The sequence below is a fragment of the Mustelus asterias genome, chromosome 15, assembly GCF_964213995.1.
Source record: "Mustelus asterias chromosome 15, sMusAst1.hap1.1, whole genome shotgun sequence".
Lineage (NCBI taxonomy): Eukaryota > Metazoa > Chordata > Chondrichthyes > Carcharhiniformes > Triakidae > Mustelus > Mustelus asterias.
In genome coordinates, this window is record NC_135815.1 from 5669024 (window position 1) to 5682255 (window position 13232).

General features: G+C 46.5%; 1 protein-coding gene across 1 annotated transcript in view; it reads right to left on the reverse strand.

Annotated features, from left to right (window-relative positions):
* Positions 1 to 13232, reverse strand: part of cd109 (CD109 molecule) — a 126705-nt gene that overhangs the window by 54878 nt on the left and 58595 nt on the right. The window contains exons 18-21 of the mRNA XM_078229392.1: positions 10042 to 10168; positions 8844 to 8961; positions 6051 to 6164; positions 4860 to 5078 (exon numbers count right to left, since the gene is read on the reverse strand). Of these exons, the coding sequence (XP_078085518.1) occupies positions 4860 to 5078; positions 6051 to 6164; positions 8844 to 8961; positions 10042 to 10168 (578 nt within the window). The remainder of the gene's footprint in view (positions 1 to 4859; positions 5079 to 6050; positions 6165 to 8843; positions 8962 to 10041; positions 10169 to 13232) is intronic.

Sequence of the window (13232 nt, forward strand, 5' to 3'; positions counted from 1 at the left end):
GACTCTCAACTGCCCTCCAAGGGCAACTGGGGATGGGCATTAACTAGATACTGACAGTTAAGGCTTAGAGAAGCCCCGGGAGACATTTATATCTCGGTGAAGCTGAGAAACTGGAGCTCTGTGAAAAAGCTGCAATTGTGTTGGTAAAGAGATGTGGGATTGGAGCTTTGTTAATCCCAAGGATCCCACTCTCAGGAGGAGATTGGATCAGCGGGAGATGAGTAATTGTTGAGGCAGCCCAAGTTGGAGTGTTGTCGGAGGAAATTCAGAGGTTAGATCTTTGAAAATGAGAAGTTGAAACCCCCTCATGAGGGACACAGAGTTTTAATGAGATTTGTGTGACTCACAGTGGTCACTGACATCAGGATGGGTTGCTGATAAATCCGTAGGATCTGTCTTGGTCGCATCTGTCATGTAATGTGCAGTGTAGTGTGTTCAGCCACAGTTTGTCTGTTAATTTATATTTACCTCATGTTCATTCTGAATATGAGGGTATAAGATAGATTTTGAAGACTGTTTTACTTCATATAATAAAGTTTATTCTGTTTGTTTAAAACTGGAATATTGTGTCATTATTCTCCTCATGGGCAACTGGGATTTCAAACTTTATCTACTGCAAACAGAAAGTTACAGGTCCCGAACAGGATCACGATGGACCTCAAGAGCCTCTTACCACTTTTTTCCGATAATCTTCTAGTTTTCAAACCTCAAGTTGCTTGTTATTCAATCGCAACATCCTGATTTATCTCTGTTTTCCTTACACAGCAAAGAAAGAGGCCATTGGGCCCAGTATCTATCCTTCACACAAGCCTCTTCTCGACCTTCCTCACATCCTCCCGTTAATATATCCTTCTATTCCTCCGATATTTCCACTTCACTGGTCTCCTGCAAAGCAGATTTTGGCTCTTACGCCTGTGTTTCTCCACTTTAACAAAAGGCCTGCTCTGAAAGAGATACACCAACAGATTTCCCCACATCTCCACTAGTCTGGGTTAAGGGATTAGTCCTAATCTCTGGGGTCGCTTGAGGCTATTTATAAATTTAAACCTAAGCCAGTGCTCACACTCCAAGTTAAACAACAGGCTTATGTCTACATTATCTGAAACTCTCTTGGCTTGTTAGAGATTCGAGCCATGCAACATCTGTAACACATTTGTAACATTTGGATCAATTCAACCTCCTCATTGTTACCCCTTTTAGGGAAATACAGCAGCAAAGATCTGTATTGCATTCGACACGCTCCGTAGAATCTAAATGTACAGCCAGGAAATCCAAATCCCAAAACATTAATAGCAGGAATTCCGAATTTTTGATCGGAACTTTAGATTCAGTGAGCTCCAATGACCTGAAGTTTGCTCAGTGTTTGTTAGGGCTCAGTCACCCCTCTGAAAGTCCCACCCCACTGTTTGTTAAGGCTCTCACCCCTCTGAATCAAAAAGCCATGGGTTCACGTGGCCCTCTTGAGTAGGGGATCCAGCACTGAGAGGGTGCTGCTCTGTCAGAGACGCCGTCTTTCTGGTGAGACATTAACCTGGGTCCTGTCTGCCCTCTTGTGGCAGACCGGACCCCAGGTTAATGTCATCTCTTTAACCTGTGCTTAATGCTCCCTCCACTCACATTGTCTGTATCTTTAAGACCTGGTTGGCTGTAGAGATTCGCATTCTAATCAGTATTCTGTAACTTGATTTTGTGTCTCTGTGCCCTGTTTGAGAGCAGATTTCCACTCCATCTGATGAAGGAGCAGTGCTCCAAAAGCTAATGGCATTTGCTACCAAATAAACCTGTCGGACTTTAACCTGGTGTTGTTAAAACTCTTACTCTTGTGGACATAACAGGTCCTGCGGCACTATTGCAAAGAGGAGCAATGGGGAGTTCACCTGTGCCCTGGCTCACAAACAACATCACAGAAACAGATGTCCCAGTCATCATTTTACCGTGAATTATGGGAGCTTGCTCCTGAATAACCTGCTGTACTTCCTACCCTGGAGAAATATTTTCTTTTCAATAATTCATTTAATTTCCATTTGAAAGTTGTAGTGAGAAGTCTCACAGGTTAAAGTCCAACAGTTTTAGTTGGAATTCTTTCGGAGCGCTGCTCCTTCATCAGGTGAGTATTACCACTCCACCCCTCCCCCCCCGCCTCCCCCCCTCCCCCCGCCCCCCACCGCCCGCCCCAGCTTCATTTGCCGATTATTTTAATTTTGTATCCTCTGGTTGCCAATGCCCCGATGTGGAGATGCCGGCATTGGACTGGGGTGAACACGGTAAGAAGTCTCACAGCACCAGGTTAAAGTCCAACAGGTTTATTTGGTAGCAAATACCATAAGCTTTCGGAGCACTGCTCCTTCGTCAGATGGAGTGGAAATGTCCACTCCATCTGACGCAGTTTTCACAGAACCAGGATCCAGAACTGGCTTGCCTGCAGAAGGCAGAGAGTGGCTGTGGAGGGGTCTTTCTCTGCATGGAGGTCAGTGACCAGTGGAGTGCCCCAGGGATCTGTTCTGGGACCCTTGCTGTTTGTCATTTTCATAAATGACCTGGATGAGGAAGTGGAGGGATGGGTTGGTAAGTTTGCTGACGACACCAAGGTAGGTGGTGTTGTGGATAGTTTGGAGGGATGTCAGAAGTTGCAGCGAGACATAGATAGAATGCAAGACTGGGCGGAGAAGTGGCAGATGGACTTCAACCCGGATAAGTGTGTAGTGATCCATTTTGGCAGATCCAATGGGATGAGGCAGCAGTATAATATGAAGGGTACCATTCTTAGCAGTGTAGAGGATCAGAAGGACCTTGGGGTCCGGGTCCATAGGACTCTTAAATCGGCCTCGCAGGTGGAGGATGCGGTCAAGAAGGCGTACGGCGTACTAGCCTTCATTAATCGAGGGATTGAGTTTAGGAGTCGGGAGATAATGCTGCAGCTTTATAGGACCCTGGTTAGACCCCACTTGGAGTACTGCGCGCAGTTCTGGTCACCTCATTACAGGAAAGATGTTGAAGCCATTGAAAGGGTGCAGAGGAGATTTACAAGGATGTTGCCTGGATTGGGGGGCATGCCTTATGAGGATAGGTTGAGGGAGCTTGGTCTCTTCTCCCTGGAGAGACGAAGGATGAGAGGTGACCTGATAGAGGTTTACAAGATGTTGAGAGGTCTGGATAGGGTAGACTCTCAGAGGCTATTTCCAAGGGCTGAAATGGTTGCTACGAGAGGACACAGGTTTAAGGTGCTGGGGGGTAGGTACAGAGGAGATGTCAGGGGTAAGTTTTTCACTCAGAGGGTGGTGGGTGAGTGGAATCGGCTGACGTCGGTGGTGGTGGAGGCAAACTCGTTGGGGTCTTTTAAGAGACTTCTGGATGAGTACATGGGATTTAATGGGATTGAGGGCTATAGATAGGCCTAGAGGTAGGGATATGATCAGCGCAACTTGTGGGCCGAAGGGCCTGTTTGTGCTGTGGCTTTCTATGTTCTATGTTCTATAATTAAGATCCAGGAATACTCCATTTTAAGTTGTAAATGCATTCATAGAAACTACTCCTTAAAGTAAAATGACTTAAATTGAAGCTTTGAATCTTTATATCAGGAGGTGCCATTGCAATCAAAGATTTTTGGCCCCTCAGACAAACTCTCAGTTTTACACCATGTAAGTAAGATTGAACCGGAAATCTGTCATCCTCAATGTTACTGCTCGAACCATCAAAATCTTCAAACAACTTTTCAGTTTTTCTTTATTTCTCTGTCAACCTCCCTTTGTAATTTCCAACCCCTCCAGTAAATTTCCCCTTGGTGTTCCCTGCTGTAAGGAGAACCAGGCCAGATCTCCAGTCTCTCCACACGTGAAGACCCTCAACCTCTGGTGTTATGCTAGTAAAATACCTCTGCCCACGCCCCCCCCCCCACCCCCCCCCACCCCCCACCCCCCCCCACCCACCCCCCCCCACCCCCCCCCCACCCCCACCCCCCACCCCACCCCCCCCCCCCCAGGCCTTGGCATCCTTCCTCATGTGCAGCGCCCAAAACTGGACACATTATTCTAGCTGGGGCCTAACCAGTCATTTTATAAACAGTTTTATAAACAACCCCTCCGATTTCACAAAGGGCGGGACTTCCCAGCCTCGCTCGCCAGAAAATTCCACCCGCGTTCAACTGACCTTTCCATGGTCCGCCCCTCGCCCGCTCTCATTCCCGTGGCGGGCGGGACGGTAAAATTCACCCCATTATTTCCCATTCCACATAAAGCACAAAACATAGAATCCCTAAAGTGCAGAAAGAGGCCACTCGGCCCATTGGGTCCACACCGATTCTCCAAAACGCATCCCACGCAGGTCCACCCCTCCACCCTATCCCTGTAACCTCACACATTTACCATGGCTAATCCACCTAACCCACACATCTTGGGACAGTCAGGGCAATTTAGCATGGCCAATCCACCTAACCGGCATGGCTTTCGGACTGTGGGAGGAAACCGGAGCACCCGGAGGAAACCCACACAGACACGGGGAGAGCGTGCAAACTCCACACAGACAGTGACCCAAGGCCGGAAATAGAACCTGGATCCCTGGTGCTGTGAGGCAGCGGTGCTAACCACTGTGCCACCGTGCCGTCCATGTGACAGCCCCTATGACTTTTTCGTGGCTTTCTCAACTTGTCCTTGCACCTTCAACGATTTGTGCCTGTGCAAGGGATAAGCGGACAGGGTGGGAGAAGGGAGTTGAGACAGAAGTTGAACGATGAATGAAGGAGGAGGCTTGAGAGGATGTATGGCCAGTGATTGCTCTTATTTCTAATCTTCTTAACCTACTGTGTTTACCTTAAAAACACAGAGAAAATGTGGAAATGAACCCTTTCAAACGAAAAACAATACCTTCACTAAAATGTACTTGGTGACAGCGTCGAATGCGACTTCAGATGTGGCCTTAACTGTGACGGGAATCTTTCCGAGACCCTTCAGTCTGATGGGGAAATAAAACATGCGGGAGTCTTGAGTCAACACAGAGCCTTTCTGCTTATTGGGGGAAGCGTCCTTCTCATCTGGTATGATGATGAAATCAAATAAATCATTCAATTCAACCGTCACCCAAACCTGTGTATTGAAAAGATAGATTGTGTTATTCATCTGACCATCAGCTTCTCATCACCAGTTTAAATCCAAATTCTTAAACATTGGGATCTGAACACACAACCTACTCGAAAGATTAGTCCGGCTCTCTGGATTTGTTGTACTCCAGTAACATGACCACTACGCTGGAGGGAAATATGATTAAATAAAAAGTAGGGAGGGACCAGGCCAGGGCAGTTTGTCATGGTCTCGGTAACACATGAATGGATTAGGCTGAGGACGTGTTCCCATTCATCAGGGACTTCAGTGGGAAGCTAACCAAAGAACAACAAAGAACAAAGAACAGTACAGCACAGGAACAGGCCCTTCAGCCCTCCCAGTCTGCGCCGATCACATTGTCCTATTCAGACCAACCTCTTGTATCCCTTTATTCCGCATTTGTTCATATGTCTCTCCAGGTAAGTCTTAACATGAGGCTAATGTATCTGCCTCAACCACCTCACTTGGCAGTGCATTGTAAAAAATTCCCCCGCACATCTCCACTGAACCTTTCCCCCCTTACCTTGAACTTGTGCCCCCTTGTAATTGTCATTTCAACATGGTGTTAATGCCCTCACCCACCTTTGCAGGACACTCATTGTCCACTCCAGGTGACTGCTGACAAAACATGTGAAATTTTAACCTTCGAAAAGGACCAAGGCATTTTCCCGACAAACACCCCAGGCCAATTTAGCACTGGGGATGTTTCTCAGACATGTTTGGGACGGAATGATGGTCAGCTTCAATTTTCTGCTCTCTGTCCTCATCACGGTGGTCACAACCTGTGGTTGCAGTTTATAGATCACTAATCTAATCCTTAGACAGGATTAAGTGAACCTAAAAGGTTCAGAAAAAATCACTGCCCATATATGGGACATTAAAAGGCTTAAATGTTTCATTCCAACTCCAAAATACTAAGCCAAGCTTGCCAGAGGTCAAAACTGTCGGAGGCTGTACCTCCAGCGTCTGTTCCAAGTAGTTGAAGATATTTATTTCCAGAACGAGTTGTTCACCTCTGGTTATCGAGTACGGGAGGTTCAGTTCCAGGAAGAAAGACTTGAAAACCTCCAACTGTTAAATCAAAAATAACAAATTAGCGTTAACACAGACACAGATCACTGAAGTGGTGAGGAAACACTGGGTCAAAGGTATCTCTCCAGTAATTCATGGTTCACATGCGGTGTGAAAGTTTCAATGTGTTAATGAATGGAGATTCCCTCTCGTCTCTCTGTTGGTGGAGATGACTTAGGAAAAAAACAAAATACTTGCATTAACATGTAGTGCTGTTGGGCCATTCCAAGGAGTTTTAAAATTAATAGATAACTTTGGAACTGCATTCACGCTCACTGAACAGAAAAAAGCAACAGCCAATGAGCATTCAGCATGATATTGCAAGCAGCAGTGAAATGGTCCGTATTTGGTGATGTGATTGAGAGGAATGTTGGCTAGGACATCAGCTCTTCCTGTAGGTTTAGTAGTACCATGGGATCTTAAATCTTCAATACAGCCAGACAGATGAGACTCACACTCCCTGTCCAAATGACAGCAGCTCCTTCTGTCTTTCCACTAACACACAAAAACCAGAGGAAATCTTCCCCTTCCGTTTATAGCTGGCCATTTGGCCCATTCTGCCTGTGCTGGCTCTTTGGCAGAGATGGTCCCGTTCACTTTCCCTCAGAGCCTGGCAATTTCTTTTTGTCCCCTTTAAGTACTGAACCAATTCCCCAGAGTTCCAGGCTTGTGTGTCAGTGGAATGTACAGTCAGCGATCATGAGGAAGTGTCAGGGTTAGAGGACTATCGTGATCATGCAGGGATATAAGGCAGGAGGAGATTGCAACTGAGTAGAACCTTGAAGCAATTTGAAGGCAAACAAGGAAAACTATCTCCTTTTCACGCCTCACTCAGCACACAATCCGAACAGCCAAGAAACTGTGATTTATTTTGCTGCCTTCTGTTGGGGAAGGGGATGAAAGTCTGTTATAAATAAATACAGGCGACAAACACGTTCATGTGAAATGCCTCGAGAATTAATATTTTCCTCCATACACTTTCCTCTGGAGCCATCATGTGGTTATTTGCTGAATTTCATATCCAGATTAAAGTCTATTTATTAGTGTCACAAGTAGGCTTACATTAACAGTGCAATGAAGGTACTGTGAAAATCCCCTACTCGCCACACTTCGGCGCCTGTTCGGGTTACACTGAGGGAGAATTTAGCACGGCCAATGCACCTAACCAGCACGTCTTTTGGACTGTGGGAGGAAATCGGAGCACCCGGAGGAAACCCACGCAGACACGGGGAGAATGTGCAGACTCCGCACAGACAGTGACCCAAAGCCAGGAATCGAACCCGGATCCCTGGTGCTGTGAGAACATAAGAACATAAGAACCAGGAGCAGGAGTAGGCCACCTGGCCCCTCGGGCCTGCTCCAGCATTCAATAAGATCATGGTTGATCTTTTCATGGACTCAGCTCCACTTACCCGTCCGCTCACCATAACCCTTAATCCCTTTACTGTTCAAAAATTTATCTATCTTTGTCTTAAAAACATTCAATGAGGTAGCCTCAACTGCTTCACTGGGCAGGGAATTCCACAGATTCACAACCCTTTGGGCGAAGAAGTTCCTCCTCAACTCAGTCCTAAATCTGCTCCCCCTTATTTTTTTATTTTTGAGGCAGCAATACTAACCACTGTGCCACCGTGCTGCCCCTAAATAATCCTGCCCTAAATAAGAAACTAAATGTGGAATATAGCCCCTTGAGCCAACTCCACCACTCAGTGAGATCTGCAACCGAACTCCATGTACCTGTCTTTAGTTAATAAAGATTTGTCAATCCTGCAATTAAAATTAACAGCTGATCGAACAGCATTAACTGATGTTAACAGAAGAAGAGTTTGTAACTTCTGCGATAGACTTTAGAGTGTTTCCTCATTTCACTCTGAAAGTTTGACTCGGACTAGAATATACCTCCCAATCCGAGATTCCCCACCCAGCAAGAATAGTTTCTCTGTATCTACCCAATCTGTTCCTCCTCACTATCTTGGAAGCATTGATCAAATCACCCCTTAAACCTCTGAATTCTGGGAAAACAGCACTAGTTTGTAATCCTGCAATTTAGCCCCTTAGAGTCCTGGTACCTGTCTGCTGTGGGGCAGGTTATAATTAAAACTGGAAGGAAGGAGGGCACAAGATGGTTGGACACAGTCTTAGGCAGCACGATGGTTAGCACTGCTGCCTCACAGCGCCAGGGACCCAGGTTCAATTCCAGCCTCGGGCCATTGTCTGTGCAGAGTCTGCACATTCTCCCCATGTCTGCGCGGGTTTCCTCCAGTTTCCTCCCACAGTCCAAAGACGTGCAGGTTATGTAGATTAGCCATGGTCAATGTGTGGGGTTGCAGGGATAAGGTGGGGGAAAGGGCCTGGGTAAGATACTCTATTAGAGAGTTGGTGCAGACTCGATGGGCCGAATGGCCTCCTTCTGCACCGTAGAGATTCTCTGAAGGCAGCACAAATCAAAAGTAGTGGATTCAACAACACTGAGCTTGTAGTTCCAGTGAGTGAGTGAAAGATGAGTGAGCACCTATGGTTATCGAATTCTTCGGGAATGATAAAAAGCATATGGTTAATGGGAGCTTTCATTTCAGATCAGTAACGAGGGAGGAAGGACAAGGAGTGTGTCAACCGATATATTTATCTGCGTGAAGATATTTTCTCTTATTCTCAGACTGTGAGCTGGAGTACACATACCTGAGCAGTTGTGCTGGCCAGCTGAAGGCCTCGTCTCTTGGATATCGCAAAAGCACTGGCAATCCAGGTGGTGAGGGAGTCTGGGACGGTTCTCTGAAAGGTCACTTCTGAGCTTGATCTTACCGAAAGAAAAGAACGTTAGAAAGATGATCATAAAGTGTGATTAAGACTTCCTCATGGAGAAAATTAACATACAAAATCACTCTGATATTGAAATTCTGTCAGGACATCCCAACACAAAGGAACTAGGAGCATTAGGAACTGGAGGAGGCCATTCAGCCCCTCAAATCTTCTCCAACATTCAGCTAGATTATGGCTAACCTGCACCTCAATCCTACTTGCCCCCATTATTCCTTGACACTGTTATCCATAAGATTCGATTGAATCACCATCTTAAAAGGCTGGATTTGCATCTTAGAGATGAGTTGATGGATTAGGGAAATTTCCCGGCTGGATGAGTCCACCTCAGGAAACATTGCCCCAAATATTGTGATTTTCGCTCCAGGGGAGCGTGATTGTGAATCGGGGCCTACTGGTCTTGGATGAAGATTGGAGATGGCCACAAGATCCTCTGACTGTCCAGGCGAGCTGGTTAAAGGGCCTATCTCTGGAACTTCATCCCTATCACATCCCATCACTACCACATCCCATTCCACTCTCCATGCCAGCTCACACCTCTCCACCCTCCTGCAATGGATCTTCATACGTTCCATGCCAACCCATGCCCGAAAGTTCTAATTGTCCCAGAATCCATAGTTTCTGACAGGGAAGGTATTCCAAACTTCTTCTAGCTTTTGAGTGAAAAATCACTTTCTGCTTTTCCTCCTGACTGGGCTAAGCCTGAGATCTCCGTCAGCCAGGAAGACAAGGGCAGCAGATGCATGGGAACACCACCATCTGCAAGGTCCCCTCTAACCACACACCATCCTGACTTGGGCATACATCAGTCATCATCAGTGAGTCAAACCCCAGGCCTATGAGATTCACCGATGTGCCGTAGGGCCTGTTCTGCATTGTACGATTCTATGATTATGGGGGTAACCCCACTGCTCATTTCCCTTAAAGGTTGTTCATCTCAGGCATCCCTGTGTGTTAGTGAGTTCCACATTCTCCCCATGTTTGGACCAAGGCTGTCTAATTCAACATCTCTAATGAAAGTTTCTCATGTCGGGTAGTGAGGGTGTCGTGGAATTCCTACCCAGTCAATGTGTCCATCCACATCCAGGTCTCCGGAAAATGTGTCCTGATTCTTTGTTCTCCCTCTTCTACCTGACCCGAAAAGCTCGTGGTCTTAAACGTAACGGCATCCGCCATCTCCAAGCTGTCTGTGAAGGTAGGTTCACTAGATGAGCAAAGTTCACTGTACGCATTGCCCAGTAGTTATGGTAATGCTGCACAGAAAAGCTCGCAGGAAGTTCTTATACGTAAATCCGAAGCAAAGCAAATCCTCACTGTGAGATGTTAGAGTGTAAAACTGTTCGGTTTTAGTGTGCCTCAGGATCCAGTGGTGTTCCACAGGGCACAGTGTTGGAATTCTTGCTGTCACGTGGGTGGCATGATTGGTCAGACCCCATTTGGAGTATTGTGAGCAGTTTTGGGCCCAATTTCTAAGGAAGGATGTGCTGACCTTGGAAAGGGTCCAGAGGAGGTTCACAAGAATGATCCCTGGAATGAAGAGCTTGTCGTATGAGGAACAGTTGAGAACTCTGGGTCTGTACTCGTTGGAGTTTAGAAGGATGTGGGGGGGATCTTATTGAAACTTACAGGATACTGCGAGGCCTGGATAGAGTGGACGTGGAGAGGATGTTTCCACTAACAGGAAAAACTAGAACCAGAGGACAGAACCTCAGACTAAAGGGACGATCTTTTAAAACAGAGATGAGGTGGAATTTCTTCAGCCAGAGAGTGGTGAATCTGTGGAACTCTTTGCCGCAGAAGGCTGTGGAGGCCGGGTCATTGAGTGTCTTCAGGACAGAGACAGATGGATTCTTGATTAATAAGAGGATCAGGGGTTATGGGGAAAAGGCAGGGGAATGGGGATGAGAAAAATATCAGCCATGATTGAAGAGCGGAGCAGACTCGATGGGTCGAGTGGCCTAATTCTGCTCCTATGTCTTATGGTCTGATTATGGGAGATTTCAGGATCATGTGATGCTGGTCTATTGACAAAGCTTAGAAATAACATTCGTTTGGTAAGAAGGTCAATTGATTTACAAACCGCAATGACCAACCAAACAGGAAGGACTATGTAATCAATGAGAACTCTGCTTTCCGTGCCTTGGCACCTGTCAATACTGGCGTTCATCTGTTAGAAAGTATAAAATAAGCATCACCAGTGAAATTCATTCAGAGTAACGTGGTATAAATCAATAGGAAAGGCTTGCATTTCTGTGCCACCTTCCACAATCCCAGAGCTTTCCAAAGTGGTTCACAACCTACAATATACCTGTGAATTGTAGTCACTGTTGCAGGAAATGTGACAGCCAATTTGCGCACAGCAAGCTCCCACAATCAGCTATGTGGTAATAAATTAACGGTGGCACAGTGGTTAGCACTGCTGCCTCACAGCACCAGGGACCCGGGTTCGATTCCCGGCTTGGGTCACTGTCTGTGCAGAGTCTGCACATTCTCCCCGTGTCTGTGTGGGTTTCTTCTGGTTTCCACCCACAGTCCGAAAGACGTGCTGGTCAGGTGCATTGGCCATGCTAAATTCTCCCTCAGTGTACACGAACAGGCCCCAGAGTGTGGCGACTGGGGGATTTCACACTTCATTGCAGTGTTAATGTAAGCCTACTTGTGACACTAATAAATAAACTTAATCTGTTTTTTTTGTGACATTGCTTGAGGGGTAAATATTGGTGCAGGCACCAGGGAGGACTCCTTCCTTTTTTTCAAATAGTGCCATAGCGTCAAAGAGGTTTACAGCTTGGAAACAGGCCCTTTGGCCTAACCTGTCCTTGCCGCCCAGTTTTTACCACTAAGTTAGTCCCAATTGCCCGCATTTGGCCCATTTCCCTCTGTACCCATCTTACTCATGTGCCACGGGATTCCTTGCACCCTTTTGAGAGCACAGACATGGAATCCATTTAGCACCTCATCTCACTCTAATTTTCCATTCCGCTGGCAGCAGTGGCAGGACGAATGAGATCGGAGAATCCTCGCCCCAAAATTTAGCCTCTCTTTAAAAGCTCCTGGTTTTTTTTTGTGGACAAAGGAGGTATCCATATTTGCGCAACTCAGTCACATTTCTTAGACAACCAGGAAAAAGATTTAATATCCACCCCTTTTCCAGAGCAGTCAAATAAAAAGGTTAATGACTGTTAAAATAGGTTACACTGTTTAGGCGGCACGGTGGCACAGTGGTTAGCACTGCTGCCTCACAGCGCCAAGAACCTGGGTTCGATTCCTGGCTTGGGTCACTGTCTGTGTGGAGTTTGTACATTCTCCCCATGTCTGTGTGGGTTTCCTCTGGGTGCTCCGGTTTCCTCCCACAGTCCAAAGATGTGCATGTCAGGTTGATTGACGTGCTAAATTGATTGATTTAGGCTAAATAGGTTGATTTAGCCATGCTAAATTGCCCATAGTGTCCTGGGATGTGTAGGTCAGAGGGATTAGTGGGGTCAATGTGTGGGGTTGTGGGGATAGGGCCTGGGTGGGATTGTGGTCGGTGCAGACTTGATGGGCCGAATGGCCTCCTTCTGCACAGGAGGATTTCTATGATTCTATGTTGAATAGATTAATTTACCAGTGCTGTACCAAGGGGAATCGAATAGCACGAATTATTGAATTCATTATACCTATGTTATTTATTATGCAAAGCATGAGGACCAAAACTCAAGAGAATTGCTTTAAAAATGAAACATCTCCCTTACAAAATACAAATTAATCACATTCCGAAGGTGTGGGTGGGCGGACTGGTTCGCTCAGTTGGCTGAGGCTTAGCGTGTGGTTCCCAACAATGTCAACAGCACAGGGTTCAATCCTCATTCTAGCTGAGGTATGCTTGGGGCCTGCCTCCTCACCCTATTCTGTGGCAAAAATCATGGCATACGCCATAGTTCAGTCACCCTTGCATAATCGAGGATGCGAGCCAGAGGGAAATCGCATTCCATTGCTTGATGCCCTGTTTCGTTCACAGACCAGCAATGTAACAAACTTAAAACTCCCATCCTTGTGTTGAACTGCACCCAAGGCCTCGCTGCTCCCTGTCTCTTTAACTTCCTCCATGAGACATTTGCACTTCTCCAGTTCGGGCCTCTTATAGAACCATAGAATTCCTACAGTGCAGAGGGAGGCCATTTGGCCCATCAAGTCTGCACCAACTCTCTGAAATAGCATCTTACCCAGGCCAACCACCTGTCCTATCCTCACAACCCTGTGCATTTACCA